Source organism: Mycteria americana, chromosome 2 (assembly GCF_035582795.1).
Source record: "Mycteria americana isolate JAX WOST 10 ecotype Jacksonville Zoo and Gardens chromosome 2, USCA_MyAme_1.0, whole genome shotgun sequence".
Lineage (NCBI taxonomy): Eukaryota > Metazoa > Chordata > Aves > Ciconiiformes > Ciconiidae > Mycteria > Mycteria americana.
The window spans coordinates 165,585,187-165,605,438 of record NC_134366.1 but is presented as its reverse complement, the minus strand read 5'-3'; the positions used below and the strand labels follow the sequence as shown (position 1 = coordinate 165,605,438).

The 20,252-nt window shown below is 38.2% G+C and overlaps 1 protein-coding gene across 2 annotated transcripts in view; it reads left to right on the top strand.

The window, feature by feature from the left end:
* The window catches only part of ADCY8 (adenylate cyclase 8), a 132,529-nt gene that overhangs the window by 30,618 nt on the left and 81,659 nt on the right, over nucleotides 1–20,252 (top strand). For both annotated transcript variants that reach the window (XM_075495274.1, XM_075495273.1), the window contains exon 2: nucleotides 1,420–1,569. In XM_075495274.1, coding sequence (XP_075351389.1) covers nucleotides 1,420–1,569 — 150 coding nt within the window. The remainder of the gene's footprint in view (nucleotides 1–1,419; nucleotides 1,570–20,252) is intronic.

The window sequence follows — 20,252 nt, the reverse complement described above, 5'->3', positions numbered from 1 at the left end:
TGGCTTGTCCAAAGAAGAGCAACGAAGCTGGTGAAGGCTCTAGAGCAGAAGTCTTATGAGGAGCAGCTGAGGGAACTGGGGTTGTTTAGCCTGGAGAAAAGGAGGCTGAGGGGAGACCTTATCGCTCTCTACAACTACCTGAAAGGAGGTTGTAGAGAGGTGGGGGTCGGTCTCTTCTCCCAGGTAACAAGTGATAGGATGAGAGGAAACAGCCTCAAGTTGCACCAGGGGAGGATTAGATTGGATATTAGGAAAAATTTCTTCACCGAAAGGGTTGTCAAACATTGGAACAGGCTGTCCAGGGAAGTGGTTGAGTTACCATCCCTGAAGGTATTTAAAAGATGTGTAGACGTGGTGCTTAGGGACATGGTTTAGTGGTGGACTTGGCAGTGTTAGGTTTATGATTGGACTGGAAAGATCTCAAAGGTCTTTTCCAACCTAAATGATTCTATGATTCTATAATTCTAAGTAGGAACTGAGAGGACTTCACAAGAATTTGTAACATACAGGAGGGATGAGGTGTTGGATAAAGCTACTGAAACTGCAGGTCTGTATTCTGTCTCTAGTGGATGCAAATAGTGTATGTTTCTTACTCGGTTTCCCAAATAACCCTCACTTCAATGGTGTTGATTGAAGTGAGGCTCTGCCTTACAAACATACAGAGCACAAAGAGGTATCAATGAAAGACAAATAAACCACTGGAATTTACACTGTCCAAGGATCCACTCCCATTTGGCTCTTTTAAGTTCATATTACAAAGGAAGAAGCTGTGACGCACCTTCTACAAGGAAAAAGAGCGCAGCTCTTAAGTAGGCATCAGTGAAGAAAAGGTCTGTGTACACAGGCACAGGCTATGCAAGCATTTGGTTATCCTTTCAGCTTCCCCTGTTGAATGATTCAGGATTCAGGTTGTGCAAGCTTGTGCTTTGGCATCAGCTGAAAATGAATTTATTTAATTTGGTCAATAATAAGAGAATAACTATTATCACTGATATTAATTCTTAGCTAACTGACACTCTTTGTTTTCTTCAATATGGCTTTGTTCTCGAACTAAGCCATGGAACAAATCACAAAGTTGCTTTTACAGAAGAGGCAGTGCAAAAACAAATTGTTAATTATGTTTGTAATAATTCCTGACTAGAGCCCTGTGAGTCAGTTCTTGGAAACATCATTTGTGGTTCAACTAGAGTTTAATGCCCCCAAATACTGCATATTTCTTCCTCAAGGCAGAGAGATTTTTACACGTTTGATTCCTCTAATTAAGATCCAAGAGATTCTTTTATGCAAAACTTTCCTAACGGTTTAGTTTTACAGCCTACATGACTGCAGAGTCGTCATTCTCTCTCTCTCTCTCTCTCTTTTTAAACAGATGTTTTTGCTTCTCTTGTCTGATCAAATCCTATTTGTTGTTCATTGCAGATAGCGGCTCAGGCAGTGTTATTTATGTGTATGAACACCGCAGGAATCTTCATTAGCTACCTATCAGACAGAGCACAACGTCAAGCCTTCCTGGAGACCAGAAGATGTGTAGAAGCCAGACTGAGGCTAGAGACAGAAAATCAGCGACAGGTATTGGAGAAACAATCTTATTTTTGTATTAACTGGAACTGATAATTGGACAAGACAGGGCTTTTGTAGCATCCCTGACTCCAATGTGATGCCACCTGATTTGTGCAGGTTAAGTGAGTTTCATGCTGTTATTTTGCTGGTGTGTATCAATCTGAGATGACATCTTAAAGGTTTTCTCTGGGAAACAGGATGAATAGAGAATGGCTGTTCATTGTCCTTTCCCATACAAGAAGAAGAGGCCATCAAATGAAACAGCAGCTGGCAGGTGTTTAAAAATGGTTCTTTACACAAGAGACGTTAAACTGGGGAACCTCATGTTTTAGAGTGTTGTGGATACCAAAACTTGTATCAGTTGACTGAAAACTAAGCAAGTTCATGGAGAAGAACTTTATCTAAGCAGAGGAAATACTAAAACATCACCTCTGGCTCACAGATGAATATTTGGAGCTGGGAGGCCACTGCAGGGAAGTATCTCTGTATGCTTTCTCTGTTCTTAAACTATTCCCTAAAAATCTCCTTTTGGCCACTATGCACAATAGCATACTGGGCTAGGTGAACTTCCGATCTGAGCAGGTATGGTTGTCTTGGATACATCATCCTTTCCAATCCAGAATAAAAGACATTGAATAAAAAGAAGTTTGCTGCTTATTATTTTGTACCAAGGCAGCAGAAATGAGATGTAGCATCTCCAATGCTTTGGAGATTTTTTGTAAAAAAATCTTTTTTACATTTCCACTGAAATATCAGAAGGTTCACCTGCTGTTTAAAAACTTGCATTAAGATCAAGATACAGCCTGTATATATAAACATGTTACACTGCTATTTCATTCTCAAATGAACTTAGCCATTCATTTTGTCCTGTTGTATAGATATGTGTATTGCTTCTCAATATTATTTCATTTACTTCTCGAAAGCCATGCTCTTATACAGAGATCTGGGAAAATGTCATATTCTAGACTTTACTGACTAATGACTCAGTATGAATGCATGACTGTGCTGAGTAATGCGAGTTACCTATGGCAGAATGTCTCTCTAGCCACTACTGACTGAAGAGGCTTTGAGGGATGCTACCTAGGATGCTTTGTTCTCATTTTAACTGTAGGACCACATTTTTATGGCTTTTGTTTTATTTGTGAGTTTGGGGTATTTTGCATTTCTCTTCTTGTGTAATCTTTTATAAACTAATATTTTGTAAGCTTTACTTTGATCACTGTTTTGTAGACTTAATTGTAAAAATCTTTATAAAACATTAGCAAAAGATTCCCCTGTTCCAGATGATTCTGAGGATTTTCCATTAGAATTATTTTATTTTCTCAGGGAAAATGAAATTTCTACAAAGACAACATTTTTTTTTGAGAAATTAAATTTTGCTGAAATTTTATTTTGTATTAGGAAAATGAAGACAGATTGTTTCAATTTGGCTGGGATTAAAAAAAAAAAAAGATATTTTGTTTTTTGGTGAGGGGGGAAGTAGGGGTTGGATCTGAAGTATTTGTTTCTAATCAGTCAGTGTTGAACGGTGCATTTTGTCTTGGCCCAGTGCCTTGCAAGGCTTTAGGACTGTGCTGTCCTCTGAAGGCAGAACTTCCTGGAGAGTTACCTCACTGCAGTTGAGACTCACCTATAACCAATCAAAGTAGTGTGTCATAGGCATCATATGACTGGAAATGCATAAGGGAAAATGTATTCAGGCCAAGGAAAATGCCCACAAGAGAAAAAATACAGACATCAGGACACGAAAGGAAAGATCTCTTCTAAAACTCAATTTAATGATAAATTAACCCAAAATTTAGGAACAAAACATTTTGAAATATTTCCGATTAATTCTGTTGAAACTGTGCTATTACGCACACCTATAAATATATATATATATAAAAATACATATAATATCCTTTTCAGTTTTTCATTTGTATTTGGGACAACATCAATGACAAAATATTCCAATACTGGAATGTCTTGAGGAATGGAGAACCTGTTTCCCTCAGTCTTCTATTCTTTCCCTTTGCCTCTGAAGTAGTGGCTCATTTAAGGAATTTCTAAACATATCTTCTTTAACAAGACTGGCAATGTCACATTTTAGGTGACTGCTTTTCTTGAGCACCTTGTTCATGCTCCCTTGATAAGTATCCGCAGGCAGTAATCCAGTGACTGCTAGCATTTTTTTATCTTGAAGACATATATGTCATGATACAAGGGATGTGTAGTTCACATGAATGTAAAAATCATATTACCAGTTAATGCATATCACATTTTAAAAAGTAAGGATTAAATCCTGATGAAATTTAATAAATTCATTCTATGACTTTCTAGAAAATAGCTCTGATATATAAAGGAGGGAAAAAAGTGTGTGCAGGCCAATAGTTGTGATGTGCTTCTGAAAATTTATAAAAATATGGCTGAAGAGCTAAACATGTGCAGAGAAAATAGAGGAATAATTATTTGTGTAATTCTTCCAGATAATAACTCCAGGAATTCCAAATTCTATTCCACTTTGATTTATTTCTCCTCTACTTCTCATAAACTGTCTAAACGTAAGGTTTCTTACAGCAGGGTCAAGCTTTTTATGGCTTCCAATGGTAGTGCTGGTACTTTTTATAGTAATGGGTGACAATTAAAATCTCTCAAGGTTTGTTTCCACCCCACATAGCTCCCACTTCTTAAACTGAAAAAAATAGATAATTACAATGGGTAATTGTATTGACACGTGATACATACGACACATCACATGAAGTACGACAGCTTGCTAAATAGGTCCCATAGGGTCTGGTTTTGTCCTTACTTCGTTTAAACCAGAAGACCAGTAAAATTAAAGAAAAAATGACATGAGTTAAAAAATGCAGCAAGGAATGGTATGCTCTTCCATAAGTAATTGCAGAATAAGACTCTAATTTTTTATAATTATAAAGGTTATATAAATGCTTCAGATATACTTCTGTTCATTACTGTTCAATACTTCTGTTCATTACATTAAAACTAAGAAATCAAGTTTCTGCATTCTCAAAATGACCCTTCCAATTTCTCAATATCCCTTATATTTGTCATCTCTAATCAGCCGTCATTCTAATAACTATAAATGCTATTGCTATCATTATTCAGTATTGTGTAATGTCTAAAAGAGCCAGTCATGGAAAGTCACCCAACTGTGAGCCAAACATTTTATAACCTATGTTTTAGAGACAAACAAGAGGTACCATCAGACATGCGGAGCTGTACAAGGAAACAATAATACTCATAAGTAAGGATCTGTTTGGGGTTTGGAGAATCCCCAAATGAGTCTTTGCAGATTTTCTGGAATACAAATATGAAGTTTCTACGGTATCAGCTTCTGTCTTGTGGTGGAAAGCAAGAGATAGTTCTGTATTTCCTGATAGATTTCATGTAGATGAGCTGAAATTTTTGTAGAGTGCGATGAAAATAGGTGAAACCACCAAAATCCCCCTAGGGGGAAAAAACTCTTTTTTTGTTGTTTGCACTACTCTGAGCTGAAATTTGGACAGTTAGATGTGATAGTTTGTTTTCCAGATGTTATTTTCCAGCAGTCTAGGATCTCTTCCTTTTATGGGGTTTTCAGGGTTGAAGGACTCCTTGCTCTATTTCAGTGTTGCTATGAGGTTTTCCAGTTTGACAGTCAAAGTCATTTTGCTCTGTCGAAATGTCTGTGTGCCATGTTATGGTCTCAACTGAATAGCTGTAAATCTGAATTAGCTTCCTTGGTTCACTGTCCACAGAAAATATCCTCAGGTGCAAGTTCAGCTTTTAAGCTAATTGTAATTCATTCTCTTACCGTACAGGAAGGAAGAGGGCAAAGTGCAGACCTGTATGATGGAAAATACTTTAAGGAGCCTGGCCAAAGTTTTTAAAAACTTTTAAGTTACTTAATTTCTGGTTTCCATGTTTCCAAAACTCTGTGTAATTAAGCTCCTACATCTTAATCCTTCCTCCTCCATCACCATTTAGTCTCCACAAGACTTTTGAGTAAAATTTTCAGAAGTATTTCAGAAAGTTAGGAGTTCTAGTCGTATTTTCGAAAGTGACTAATTCATCAAGGATCCGATTTTTTTAATTATTATATTTTATTTTAAAGCACCTGGGGTTGTTAAGAAGTACATATTAGCATTTTCAATTACAATGAATTTCCTAACTCTAATCACTCTATTAATAAAGTGAAGAGTACTGTGGATACAAAGGAGATTTACCCCAGCATTCATTGCTAATGAAGTTTATGCACTTAACTCTACAGTATTATCTGTGTGACACCATTTGGAAATCCCAGCACTCTATGAAACTGAGGGAGCATCTGTGTCTACTTCTTTCCCAATTTTCATTACAAAATTAGAATTTTAGTGATGATCTAAAACATTTCAGAGCTTGGCTTAGTTAAATGAGACTCCACGGCTGATGAGTACCAGAAAAACTGTACCATAGAAAGATAGAATTATCCGAGAAGCAAGCTAGAGAAGGTAGGACAGACTAAATAATGTGTTGTAAAAACAGTCTTGGTTTACCAGTTATTGATCAAATCATTAATTTAAATATCTACTAATGAAATTTAGTTAGCTGCTTGTGCTTAATATATGTAGTTATATCAACCAACCAGAAATGGCAGCCATAAAATGTCCTCCAGTTTTGTTTTCAACACATTGTGATTATGAATAAACAACAAACACAAGGTTCTAAGTTTTCTTGAGTCCAATTCGTTCCAAGAATATCATCACTTTCCACTACCTGTTTGAAATTTTGGGTCAATATTTTGTTTTGATATATATGTGTTTCAAAAAGGTTGACACTCAGTGCTGTACTTTGTTAATAACCACTTCAGAAACACTGTTTTCCTTTTTACCTTGATTTTATTGTAAGTACACAGAAGGTAATTCTGCTTTCATCATATCTAGGCAATGAAAAGAGAAAGTAGAACTTACTTTCTTAATTAGCTACTGCAAAAGTTTCAAAAACAATGAACATGTCATTTCCCTCATTGTGAAAATGCTGTGAAATTGCCCTCAATTAAGAGCAGGAACCTCCATTAAATTTCATTTTCATTTCTATTTCTCGTCATAAAAAATCCCTAAGTTTTAAATGAATGACATATTAAATCCAGACACATATTGAAATGATGACTTTGTGAAGAAATTAATTTATAATATATCTCTGGTGTCCTTACCTGCTCTTTCTCCAGCAATTCATCTTTACTTTAAATTTGTCTAACATTTTAAACCCTCAAATATTACCATTTAATTATAAAGAGTGTCTCAGATAACTGTCGCTCTGCCTCTTCCTCCACCACACATACATATGACAAGTTATACATATCTGAAAACAATTATTGTGCAAGGAGGTTAATATCTGATTTACAAAATTTCTTATGACTGAAGCTGGTAATGGAGGCTTAAAATGTCTGGGAAGGGAACATCACAGAAATTAAGTAGCTAAATATCTTTAAAAATCAGTCCAGCACTTACCTTTTATCTTGTAGTAAGATCGCAACCTTACAGGACTGCTATTCAGACAAAAGTAATTTTACTCATAATTAAGAGACTTCTCCTGTGTGATGGCCACACTTCTACTCTCCATCCAAGATCTCTCTAGACCAATGAGACTAATGAAGCCTGGATAAAGCAATAGGGAAATATGGGTGGGAGGCTGCTTTCAAGCTAAGCAAAGTTGTTAGGCTGTATTCTACCATCATAAATAACCTGTGGATTTTGAACCTGTGTTCAAAAAAATAACATAAAGCCTCTCTGAAACATTTTATTTGCATTATTTCTGGTAGATTGAGAGCACCTGATGGTATCTTATGAAACAAGAATCTTCTCTGCAGTTGTTTGAGATGACAGGTGAAATCAGTCCAGATCTGTGTGATGCTTATATTCATCCTCTGGTGAGGTGTTTGTTCTTGTTCTCACTGTAGCAGGTTCTGCATCAGTCATGAAAAGAAAATTCCCTAGCTGGTGCGCAGAGCTCACCAGCAAAGCTGCACTGCCACTGCTGTGCTAAGCTATCGGGAGGGACTAAGACTCAAATTAGAAGAAATCCTCCATTTTTTAAGCCCTGAGAAGCCAAATAGAGAAAATTATTCTACTTTAGCACTACATTTGTGCAGTTTCAGTGGAGTTAGCAGGTGCTAGAAGGTACTAAAGCCACAATGCATTAGTATCTTTGGCTGTATTTTTTACATCTCACTCCAACACGGTCTTTAGCAAGCAGACCCCTTTCTCTGCAGGCATCATCTCAAAATCCACCAAGAGAAGGTCCTCTTATATGGAAATAAAACTTCTTCTCAGTGTCTTACCTAAGCCTTGTGAATATTTTCTTGGGTGTCTAGCATACTGGCAGAGGAGATGGAGGTGAAGGCTACAAGGAGCAATTAAGACAAAGTTGGTGGGGAACAACCACTGTCTGCCTCTTGTCTTGCAAGGAGTACTCAGGCCAGAAGGCCCAAGCTGGCATCATACCTGATCCACCCAGCTTCTGGGGATGCTTCCCATCAAGGTGGGGTGAAGACAGGCATCTGCAGGCATAATTATGTTTTTGGTCAGATTAGTGGGGAACAAGAAGAAAAAACTTTTCTTCATTAAATGGTCTAATGAAAAGAGTCCTCCATGAGAACACCCTAGTAGACATTTCCTCCCTGTAAGTCCTGCCACTGGCTTTCTGGACACCTACTTTCCAGCTAATCTTTTTCTCATAGGGGATTCCACAAATTCAATTAAAGCTCATTTTGAAAGTTAAAACAGTTTGGATATCATTTCATTTGATTTCCACAAAGGGTTTGAGCTTAACCACCCTAAAGAATCATTTTTCCAGGTGAGAAGAGGATTGTTTTGTTTTCTGGGTATGAACATTCTATTTTTCCAGTGTGGGTATGAGGGCTGTAGAAGGAGAAGACACCCCTAAGTCTTCAGAACAGTCTGCTGTTGGCATATTTAGTCTCTCCTGCCTGTTATCTGTGGAAAAACTGTAATCCTGTCTTAATCCCTTTTTCCATTAAAAAACTGTTCTGTGTGACCATTTGTTTCCCTTCTACCTCTACTTCCAGAGGTTTCCTTTTCACACTTTCCTCTGCAACAATCTCTATTTCCTACAGCTTTAAGAAGCTCTCTGCAGATTGATGAACTCCGTTTTCGTTTTGGTTTTTGTTTGGTTTTTTTTTCAAAAAAAAAGAAGCTAAAGAAGCTTATATGTTGTGTAGATTTTATCAAGGTCTTACAGATCTAGTTTTTAATCAACCATCAGTACTTTGCAACCTCTAAAGTAAGAGCAGATTGGACTGGGATTGGAAAGGACATTTTAAGAGGGTTAAATACTATAAGGTCATCTTTTTTGATATTGGTGCTAAGAATATGAAAATCCCTCTAAAGTGGCATGAGGATAAAGTTCAGATTTGGTTTAAAAAAAAGAGTAATCTGAATTTTAGAGATCACATGACCTTCCTTTTTCATTGCAGAAGTAGTTTAAAATGCTTCATAAATAAAAATTGTGATTACAATAATTTTATTTTTAAAGGGTAAAAAATAACCTCCCAATTAAACATTCTGTGTAAACCTCTGGTTAGATATTGCATTTTAGCCAGCTTTCTTCTTTATAGGAAACAGTCTGTTGAATGTAAGATGCTCAGAAAGGTTTCAGAGTTATCCAAACTTTCTTTCATCTCAGTGCCTTTCTCTAAAGAGCCTTGATCCCAATAGAAATTTGTTCTCGGAATAGCTCCTTTGGTACTTGGAGGATCAAACTCAAAGTATAACATACTGGTTAATCCAACAAGCAAAGGAATATGAAAACTTTATATTGTTCTTTACAATCGATATCCATTTTGTGATTCAAAAAATGATCTGTTTCCTAGGTCCTTTGACAGACTTTTCCTACTTATTGGGGTGGGGAGAAGTAATATTTACATGCACTTATGCTTTTGTAGGTGCTAGGGAACACAGCACAGGACCAGCATTCACATTTTCTACATCTTCTTGTCTCAAAACACCCCATCTGCTCAACCCACTTGCAGTAGAAAACACGGTTTTACATGTCAGATTTTAGATGCTGTTCCTTCACATTTGCTGCCGATGTTTGTTTCTTATCATCAGAACATAACCCCCACATTGTGCTTTCAAGTAGAAATCTAAGGGAAAATCAATACAAAAAAATCATCCTCTGCCTTCTCTCCCATTCCTTGCAAATCTGGAGTAGTTACATGGACAACTGGAGTAGTCCAGAATAATGAGATTTACAGCCACTGCTAGAGAAACAGACCCTGAACTGCAATTTATACAGGGGAAAAATAATCCCAAAGAGTGTCAGGACTTCAGGCATGGGGGCTTTCCCTAGAAGAAATTGGTGAGAAGGAAACCTCTGCTTCCCCTCCCTAGTAGATGGCTTTTGGATTCACTAGTGATAAAACTACTTTCTGAAAATCTGTGTGGTTTTTTTCATCTCTAAACCAGGCTGTTTGAATAGGACTGATAGCTCATTGATCAGGTTTTGGTGGCCTGTGCCTTCCGTGTTCTCAGCTCCTTGTTAAAGAGAGAGGTCTCTAATAAAAAAAAAAGCCATTATCACAGCTGCCGCTGACTAGCGACCCTTGCTGATTGTCTCAGGGAAGTGGACAAAGGTGAAATGAGTAAGGGGAATGAAATAGTTTCAGCCCCCTACAGCGATGAGACACTTCTACCAGCTGGTCTGCAGTACAGTCATCTCTGCTTAAATAAAGAACTCCAGGCTCTGGATTCATCAGGCTGGTACCTTTCCTGATCTCTGAATATACTTACTCCTTTTAAGGTAATTTTTCTTTCTTGTTCAGGATTGAAATTTTTAGGGTACTAAAGAAAGTTTATACTGACTTTCCTTAGTACCCTGAAATGACTGTAGGAGGACTCTAAAAATGTCCTTACAAGCTTCACAATTAATAGAGAGACTCTGTGGTCCAGATAATGGTTTTAAATTATCTGACCATGAGTAGTACCAATTCTAAGCTAGCCAGAGTCAAGTCACTGATGCTATTGCTGAGATAATTTAAGGTAAAATAAAATTTTTGGATTAACTTTTATGAAAAGGCTGAAGGTCTTTCACACCATCAGTATTTAAGTACCCATCTACAAGCCTATTAAAAGGGATTTGATTTTCAGAAAGTGACCATTACTCCCACCTATAGAAACTTCCCAGGGGAAGTTTTATCCAGCTTGTGCTGTTTAGTATTGGAGTCTTATAAGTCTCTGACAAGGTGTATTCCTTGTTTTGACGAGAATAGATGACCTCCTAGCTCTTTTACATCTTGCTCTGCAGTGATTTAGTCATAGACAGATGAAAAATAAATGGCATCTGAGCTTGCTTTCTGCCATTTTCCATGTCATTAGCTGCAATAACTAGTACTGTTGAGAAATGTATATTTTGCTGAAGTTGTGTAGTAATTTCTGAAACAGCAAAAAAGTAACAAAATGGAAAAAGAAACATCTAAGTGAATAGAAAGTAGAAACAGTGCAGAACAATTACATGAAGATCCAACAGCAGATGAGTCAAAGCAGTCCTAAAGAAGTGAAAGTTTACCGAGGCATAACACTATAGATGTTAAAGTCAGATGGGGCCATTCTGATGTTTTAGAACAAAATTGAATTGTAGGAGCTGTTTTGCTCTCATTTTCTATTCCTGTAAAATAAGGAATGGTATAAGGAAAATAAGGAATATGCCATTATGGAATCAGTCTCCAGTAGATGTGTCTATCTTTCTCTTGTTCTTAAGGCATGGCTCTGTCCTTCCTGTCCAAACTAACTGGAATTTATGGAAGCTAATACACTAGAAGATAGTATAATGCTTTTTGTTGAGATATGTGTCTTATTTCCATATAAATGTTTTTCTTCTGGATGTTTTTCTTCTCTATAGTTGTTTAATACAGAATAAATAAAAAAAAACGGTCATCATGAGATTTGGAAGAAACAAAATTACAAAACTATAAAATTTGCCTTTCCATGTATTAGATATGTCTAATGGATACTGTGGGGCTGGACAGTATCACTTGTAAGCATAAATGTTCATGTCAACAAGGCACATGGTGATACAAATTGTTTTGTAACTCCTGTTTTTCACCACATGTCTTTGTTACATGGTTGGGTTTCACGATGGAATGTAAGTCTAATGTGCTCTTCATTCAGGAGGTGAAAAATCACGTGTTAGGATCCAGAGCATCTGGGATTATTAACCATTGTTCGTACTCAATATAGACACCGGCACTGAATTTGAGACCTATAGTTCCTACTGCCTAAGCTAAAAGACAGCTCAAATGACAAAGCAGTGTCAGGAGATTGTTTCATGATGTAGCCTAGCAGATCTGACAGCTGGCCACTGCTGTCAAGGAACACAGACTTGCTCCCTGCAGCTCTTATCCCCAGACATGTGCTCCCACCCACTCTCATGCAATTTGCTGGTGCTCATGTGGCCTTCCGGTGAGCTGATTCATTGCGCTCCTGCCATACAGTGTAAGCATCGGCTGCACTTAGTTTCATGATTACTTGTGTTACTTTTAAAAATAATTTTATAAATATTTTTAAAAGTATTTTATGGAGGAATACAATTTTTCACTTAAAAGATATATGCAACAATAGTAACAGGTACCATGCCAAAAAAAATCAACTGAGAGGGTTGTTCCACCACTTCCCAGCATGCTACAAGATGAGCTAAGTGTTTATGAAGCCAAAATGATGCTGGGAAGGCACAAAAATACAAACTGGCAGCCCTAGAATCAGGCAGCCCTTCTACTGCTCAGGGAGCACAGGGTAAGCAGGCATTAAGATTGCAATATTCTTACATAGCCAGCTGGCTCATGAGAAAGGCACCTCCTTTGACACCTGGCAATAGACTGGTAATCATCAAGCCCTGCCAAAATTTTGTTATGTGGCTTCGGGTACTTGAATCTTAAAACTATTCATTACCCAAAGAAAGCAAAGGACCAGCAGTATCTTGCAGTCCTTCTCTTCAGCATGTGTTACATATATTGTCTCATGCTGTTCAGGACAATAGTATTGAGGAAACAATTGGATAAAATGTCCTTCCTGCAAGAAGTGTGTGGAAGAAGCTTTTTCCTCCTCACATTACCACAAACTTTATAATAGTTCTCAGTTAACAACTAATCAGGCACTGTTATAAAAAGTCATGACTCTCATAAACACTGGGTTATCCGTTTGGATGAGACCCTAGTTATGCTTCATAGCCAATAGCTAAACAAACGGAGACTCCAAAACCTCCTGTGTGATCTGGCCTTGTTTCTCTTTGAGAACAGCAGATGCCTAAATAGAACATGAAGCCAAGGATGGGATGAGTGAGAATGGTAACTGCCTGAATTCAAATAAAAGAAAGTTGATATAGCTCATATCGCATATCGGAGCAGTAAGTAGTAAAAGCTAACAGGCAACTTCATAACCCCCCAAGTCTGAACGTTAGATATTGCAGTTCCTTCCATATTTTTTAATTACCTGCCATTGTCTCGGTAACGCACAAGAAAGAACAGCTGCAAATAGACTGTCCATTGTGCACTAAGTAAGAATGAAGGAATTTCTCTTCAGAGCTGTTCATCATAATGAGAGGTGCTAATTCCTGTTTTCTAGAGTGGCACCTACAATAATTACATCTATTCTGAACATTGTCAGTTTTTCAGTAGAAAACAATACCATTTTTATCTACTTCCCTTAAATGTAACAAAAGCTCATGTGCTCCGGAAAGGGTAAAACCACTGCTCTGAACAGCCCTTTTCCCATCCTATTAAGTTCAGTGCTTAAAACAATAAAGCCTCTATGATATTAATTATAAATATTGTTAAAGCCAAGCTTGACGGTTCTGGCAAAATGATTCTTAAAAATCAAGATGGGAAGTGTGGACCAGTTTCTCTAGAGTCTCTGCCAAGTTAAACATTTCTGGGATATGTCCGCTCCAGTTTTACAGAACTGTCTTGGGAATAGCCATAAGCAACTTGTTACGTGATCCAAAGATTTCCTCCCACAAGATATATGTAGGTACACCCATCTGAAATTATGTGTAGAGGAGGAAGAACAAACCCTGAATTGAACTGTCATTCAGGAGGGGCTTTTCAACCCTCGGCAAAGCCAACCCTGATAAGGATGTTGAGAAACAAAGGAAAATCCCAGGGCAGTCTAGGCAGGATTTCGTCATTTGCTGTGTGCCATCTAAGGGGAGCTGTTTCAGGGAGCTCATGCAGACAGCAGACCCTGCAGGGGTGATGCCCGCACAGGATCTGCAGGCAAACCCTGGGCAGTCTGACCTTCCCCTTGGCAACCTCCTGCAGGCCCCAGATTACTTGTTGATGTTCTGTGCTTGTTGGTATTTTGTTTTCTTTGATCAGCACCAGTGGAAAGGTCTCCAGTTCAGTTTTTATTCACAACACTTGAGACTTTGTGCACTGGTTAATTGACTCTTCTCAAAAATTGTTCCAAAGGTTGTTATTTACTCACCAGGGACATGTCCCACTTTTCCATGAATGTGCCTAGCTACGTTTGTGCAGTAAGCACTGTCGATACCCCCTGATTTCAGTATGAGGCACACAAGGGATCAGTGCACACAGACCACAGAGAAGTTGAACAAAGAATGACTGTTGCAGATGCATAAAACAGAAAGTGTGCATTAGAGAAAGTACCAATGTTACAGTCTTGGGACTTTAAACAGACAGATGTGACTCATGAAGTTAATTTGCTTTATCGCTGCAGGATTTATTTCACTGTTCCTAAATTTTCCTGAAGGAGTAGATTGGCTAGGAGTCAGCTCCATATTTAGACACCTCCTAAACTAGGTGACTGCATGACCTTCACACCTCTCAGCTCCCGCTACAGTCAGCTGAGATCTAGTCAATACAGACGGTGGAGCCCAGAGAGACCTGTAGTGAAACTAAAGTAGTCGTTTACATCTGATCTGTTGAGAATCTCTCCAGATTCACTGGATAAAATGGAAGCTTCGGCATACCTACATTGTAGTCCCCAAAATTCAGGTGTCTGAATCCAGACCTGAATTCTACCATCAGTTTGTTACATTTAGTGATTTCTACTGGTCTTTTTTCTTTTACTTGTTTATTCTTTGGGTTAAAAGGTTTTTTTTTCATTTATTTACTCTAAACTCTGACTGCTCCATCTTAAAGACTAGGCTGATTCATGTCATGAATAGTTAATAGGAGAACAGATCACCAGCTCGTTTATAACATCCTTTTGTTGTATCTTCTTTCTTCTATGTCTTTTCTCTTGAACAAACATATCTCTGTTCCTTTTCAAACCACTTATCATTACTGCTGCTCACCTTTGAATTGTCTCCACTTAGCCAATTGCTCAACTAGCAAGCTTTCAACAAAGCTGGATAATGTAGTTTCCTTCACCCTAGAGTTCATGACACTTCTTTATTAGGTCTTTCTCTGAAAAAGAGAAGATATTTTTTTCTCATGTCTTTCCCTCCCTCTCTGAAAATGCCTTCCAGGAGAGACTGACTAGAAATGTGAGGACTCTTTAATCATGCAAATAGTAAGGTACAGAAGACTATAAAAAACCTTGCAATTTTCTTCTCTGTGATTTGCTACTGCTGTTTTGCACATGACCTCCACACATTTGCGCTGTTCTTCTGTGCCACAGTATCAAATCTGTGAAAGGGGAATGTTAATGTTTAACTAGTTTAAGGGGAGTTTAAGTTTAAGTTTAAGGCAAGGATCTTTATATGAAGGGGACAGTGACCTGACACTCATTCTTGGATAACTGAAAACCTTTTTTAACTGCTGGTTTGAAGGAAAGTGATGTGAAAGGCCTGTCAAGAGGGACACATCCTGGTCCATAGAACGTTAGCATCAGTTGTAGGAAAAGAAAGGATGGACATGATCTACACTAGAGTCCATCTCTCAGTGCTCGATTTCTGGAAGGGGCCTGGTTCAGCATCCCCACCACCCTGTCAGTCTGGCATGGTGTCAGAGCAGCTTGGAACAGCAAAGAACAGTTGGTGCCCATAGAGGCAAGAATCTTCTGTCCTTTGAATGTTTCAGCACCAGAGAATGGACTGGTGGCTGGAGTGCCTCATAAAAATATATATAGACAGACACACACTCACACACATACACGCTTATACGTTATTTTTCTTGTAGTATTCCTCTATAGCATGACGTACATAATACAGAACAGTGACATGAGCTCAATATGCGCCTTCAGTTGTGATCCTGACAAGAGCTCTTCGCATGCTATGGTATTAATAGAGGAGGACTGCAGCAGAGGCATACTAATTAACCTCTGTTTTTATGGATCATTGCAGCTCTTATGTGCAGCCAAGAACATTTAACTTACCTTCATGAGTAGCATGAAGGTTAAGATATCAAACGTGCTGGGCACATTTTTCTTGGCTTAGTGAACATGTACCAAGTGAACTATGTTTTATTTTAAATAAATGTTCTAAAGCCATTGCTTGATACCTTCTTAAGTGAATGCAAACAAGGATTGTAAGCTTTTCCTGTTGCGAAAAAAGTACATTCTCCATTTCAGCCATATGTCTATGAAGAAATGGCCTTTTTTATGTTCTTTTATCATAGATTTCATAAGAAGTTCAATAATAACCAGGATTTCTGTTTGCTTTCTTTATCTTTTTTTCTTTTTGCATTTGTGTTCCTATTTATCTTCCTAGGAAATAACATATTTCTTTTTACAGTGAGAAGATTTTGTGCTATTGTAGAAGTATCTTCACAGGAACTCATTGAACACTTTAATCATATGGTTCCCTGAAAAACTGATCTGATTTATTCAAAGGGTGGATTTATTATATGGTCATATTAAGCAATGTATCTTAATAGTGAAGGAATAAGAGAATATATAGCCTAAGTGCCTTCTGTTATAGGAGGCTGAAGGACACAAAATATAAAAAATATTTCTGGTTCCTGGAATATCAATCAGCAGCTGTTCCCAAACATGCCACCTTAAGATGCCATGGGACATTTGCTTGAGAGTGGAGCTACCTTAGGGCTAGACATTCCTGTGAAAACCTGGGTTTGCAGGACCTCCTGAGGGACTGGTAAAGGACCTCCTGAGGGACTGGTTTTCTTCTTGTTATCACAAGCACCACTTCCAGTATTTACACACCAGAAGAAGAGTGGAGGATAACAGAGTTCCCAGGTGGGAAGGGTGGAAAAAATTCAAGACAATGCAGATGTGCTAAAATTAGTACAACCTGTATGGGGAAACAGAAGGTCTAAGCTGGGCTTTTAACCAGAGTAAAGGATGAGCTCCCTGCATGATAGCTCACTGCCTGCTCTATATCACCTATCACTGCCTTGCATCAGTTTTTTTCTCTCCCTCCTGAAGGCAGCCCTTGATTTAGTAAAGGTTTGTAGAACAGGTAGATTAAAGATCAGCAGAGGCTCAGTTCTCTCATCTTCTGTGTTAGCATGTTATGCAGGCAGGAGCCCAGGAGAAAGCTGCCGTCTCAGAGTGGAGCGTTACACACGTCCACTCCAGCAGAAGCTATTAGCAGCATGTGTTTTGCCTTCTTAAGTAAACGTATGGTTCACCTCAGCTGGGGCTGCCATCTAGACAAATGAAGGTGTTTATCCACAATGTGTTTTCATTGTAGCTGAGGATTGGTTACTAACTACTGACTAAGACTGCTCAGAGTGGGAATTCTTCATGATCTTCATTGTAGAAGTTGTAAGTTAGAAATGATATTGCCTCCTATGAATGCTGGGGAGGGATTCCTTCATTTTTTCAGATGTTTCATCTATGGCTACATTTCATCCACAGGATCTAATCCTGCTGGCATCAAAACCAGCATTTTCATGATTGTTTTGCATTTCTCTCATTCCACCTATCATCCCTCTTTGCTCTGTCTTGTTCTCTCTGAACTACTTTTTCCCCTCAAGAAGGGACATACCCCAAGCCTGGCTAATATTAGTTTATACTATATCCTCCTAATTTCAAGTTGCCTCACAAAAACTTCAACAACAGTTTCTCTGGTAGAAAACAGAAAGTGTTATAACATGTATAATCTTCCACAAGAAAACTGATAGTACAGGGAGGAACTGAAGCCAGGACTCCTGTGTGCTACATACTTTGGTACGTGTGAAGAGTGGCCTGGTCTTCATCCTTAAATATTGTCTCACTGGAGCATGCTAAAACAACCATGGGGGTAAGCAACTGCAGCCAGAAAGCAAGCTAAGCAATGCCGAGCTAAATGCCAAGATACCATTATGGTGACAGGAGAACCTGAAAGCTCAGAAGCAAAATCCTTCCCTTTTGTAAGATTTAGGATTTCAATGCCAAGAAGCATTGTATTGCCTGTGGAGTGCTTTTTCACTTGTATTTACTCTATGGTACTCAGTAGAGATGGTGTTCTCCTCACAGCTGGTACATGAATTAACCATATTCTTCTAAACCAACCTAAAATTGCCTTTTATCCTCATATTTCTCCTGAGTGTGAGCAAAATAGACCTCTAGGAGGCCAAAACTCTTGTGAGGTCTGAGAGGTGATGTACAAACAGAAGAAAAGACTGGTCCTGATGTAAGGAATAAGTAAGAAATATGCATAGAAAATGCAGATGCTGTAAAAGTTAGGGTCTTCACCTGACTAGCTAGGACAGGACACAAAGCAAGACCAGGCTGGCTTAGCTGACCAAAAAAAATCAGAAATTATTGTTAAGATTTGGATCAAGCCTGCCTAGAAATGGTCATAAACAAAACACATCTATTTACCATGTTTCTGATAATTTAGCTTCATACTAGTAATTTGATTTTATAAGATGGGCTCTGTCCTGCACCAGGGCTCCTCTGGAATTGAGCTTATGTCCTACTTTGCAGCTCCTTCTCAGTTAAGAATTTCTTGACAATAGTGGTAAAGAAGTGTCTGTTTCCTTACAGTTTAAAAGCTTGAGTAAGACTTAGCCCTAAAGAGCTGCAATCTATTAGAATTTCTGAACATCTTAAAACTTATAAGACTATTTCCAGGACTCATGCTTTTTTCATCAAATATTTATATGACATCATTTTGAATTACTTATTTTATTCCATATTCATATTTTCAGTAAAGATATTTTGAAACTTTTGGACATTTTCTTTTCTGAAACTGATTTCTTGATATCTTTTTGCTCCCACTTCATGTCTGGGTTCAACGCTGATCTCAGTTCCAAACTTGCAGAGAGCCTTTCTTAAAGTGTGATGGGTGGGGTGGAGTGGAATGGAGAAAGGGTTTATGGAAATAGCTGCCTTTCCTAAGAATGAAAGGGAAGAGTTGATCTGGAAACCACCTCCACCCCCCATATGGCTTGGTATTATATAAGTGCTTTCTCCACAGTAGTATCACTAAACTGCTTTGAAAATACAGGAAGAGATTCACACTGTACTCTATTTCCTCTGCTGGCATTGCCTGGGAGGATTTTCTTCATCAGTGTCTTCCACCTCTTTACAGTCTCCATATGTGCCTGATTTGGAAGTTCACATCTGGCTTTCCCTATCGTATTCCTCAAAATGTCATCTGAAATTTGTTGATAAGTAGCTTACAGAACTGACATTCTCTCCTTTAGTTCAATAAGATTTCACACTTTGCAATCCTGTAAAGCAAAAGATGGTTAATAATTTGGAGCCAGTTCAGTGAAAAACTGCTAGCTTTGCCTCAGAGTGATTTGGAGTGACATATTCCAATACTGGACAAACCTGGTTAATCTAGAAAAGAAAGACTGAAGGCAAGAGGACGCAATAACGGTATTTCAGTACAGAAAGATTGTTACAGAGAAGGCAGCAATCAGTGATTATCCATACCCACTTTGAAAGGATAAAAAGAAAGCTTAATTTACAGAGAAACAGGTTTGGGTGGGATACTTGCAAAATCTGCCAAAGCTGTCAAACTGATGAGCCACTGAAACAGGGACATTGTAAAATCTCTCAGGGGATGATCTAGGGCTTTCATGAAAGAATTCAATAATCTTTCGAGGGCTTGCCTGGTGCTACTTAAATGTAGTTAGTTGTTATATTATGACAGGGGCTGGAAAACAGCACTTTTATGTATATGTATACGTGTACTTGTACACTAACACTATATATATATGTACACTAACATGCACTGATGTACCATATATACACACTAATAATAAACTAATATACACTGATACTCAACTAATATACATTAATAATATATGTTATTAATAACCATGTGCGTGTATATAACTATACGTCACTTCAACTTGTCTCAAATATTTACTCTTCCTGACTGTTCCTGAGACACAGACAAAGGTCATTAGAAATGCTGAATATGTTCTCTAGTCTTCCTAGTAGAGAGCGCCAGTTTGAATGGTTTTATTTAAATTCATTTGCATTCTTCCTTACCTAACTAGTCAGTCAAGAGACATGCCAGCCCTGAGTCCTGGCTGCAAAATCTGCAAATGCCAGCTCAGGGAGCTCATGCACCTTCCTCCAACAGCAGAGCACATGACTGGACCTATTGCATATGAGCAGAAGAGTCAGCCCTTCTCAGAAGAACTGTATAACCCATCTACGTGTGTGGAAAGAGCTAAGAGACTCAAATTACAAGTATAACTAAAGAATTGATTTTCATAATTGTGGTCTAGCACCAGAGACGTGTGTGTGTGCTCACACAGTAGACTTAACATCGCCAGTTCTCTGTGTGATCCAGCAGCTTCTTGGCTAGTCATCTGTACAGACAACAGACTGGTTGGACACAATGGACTAACT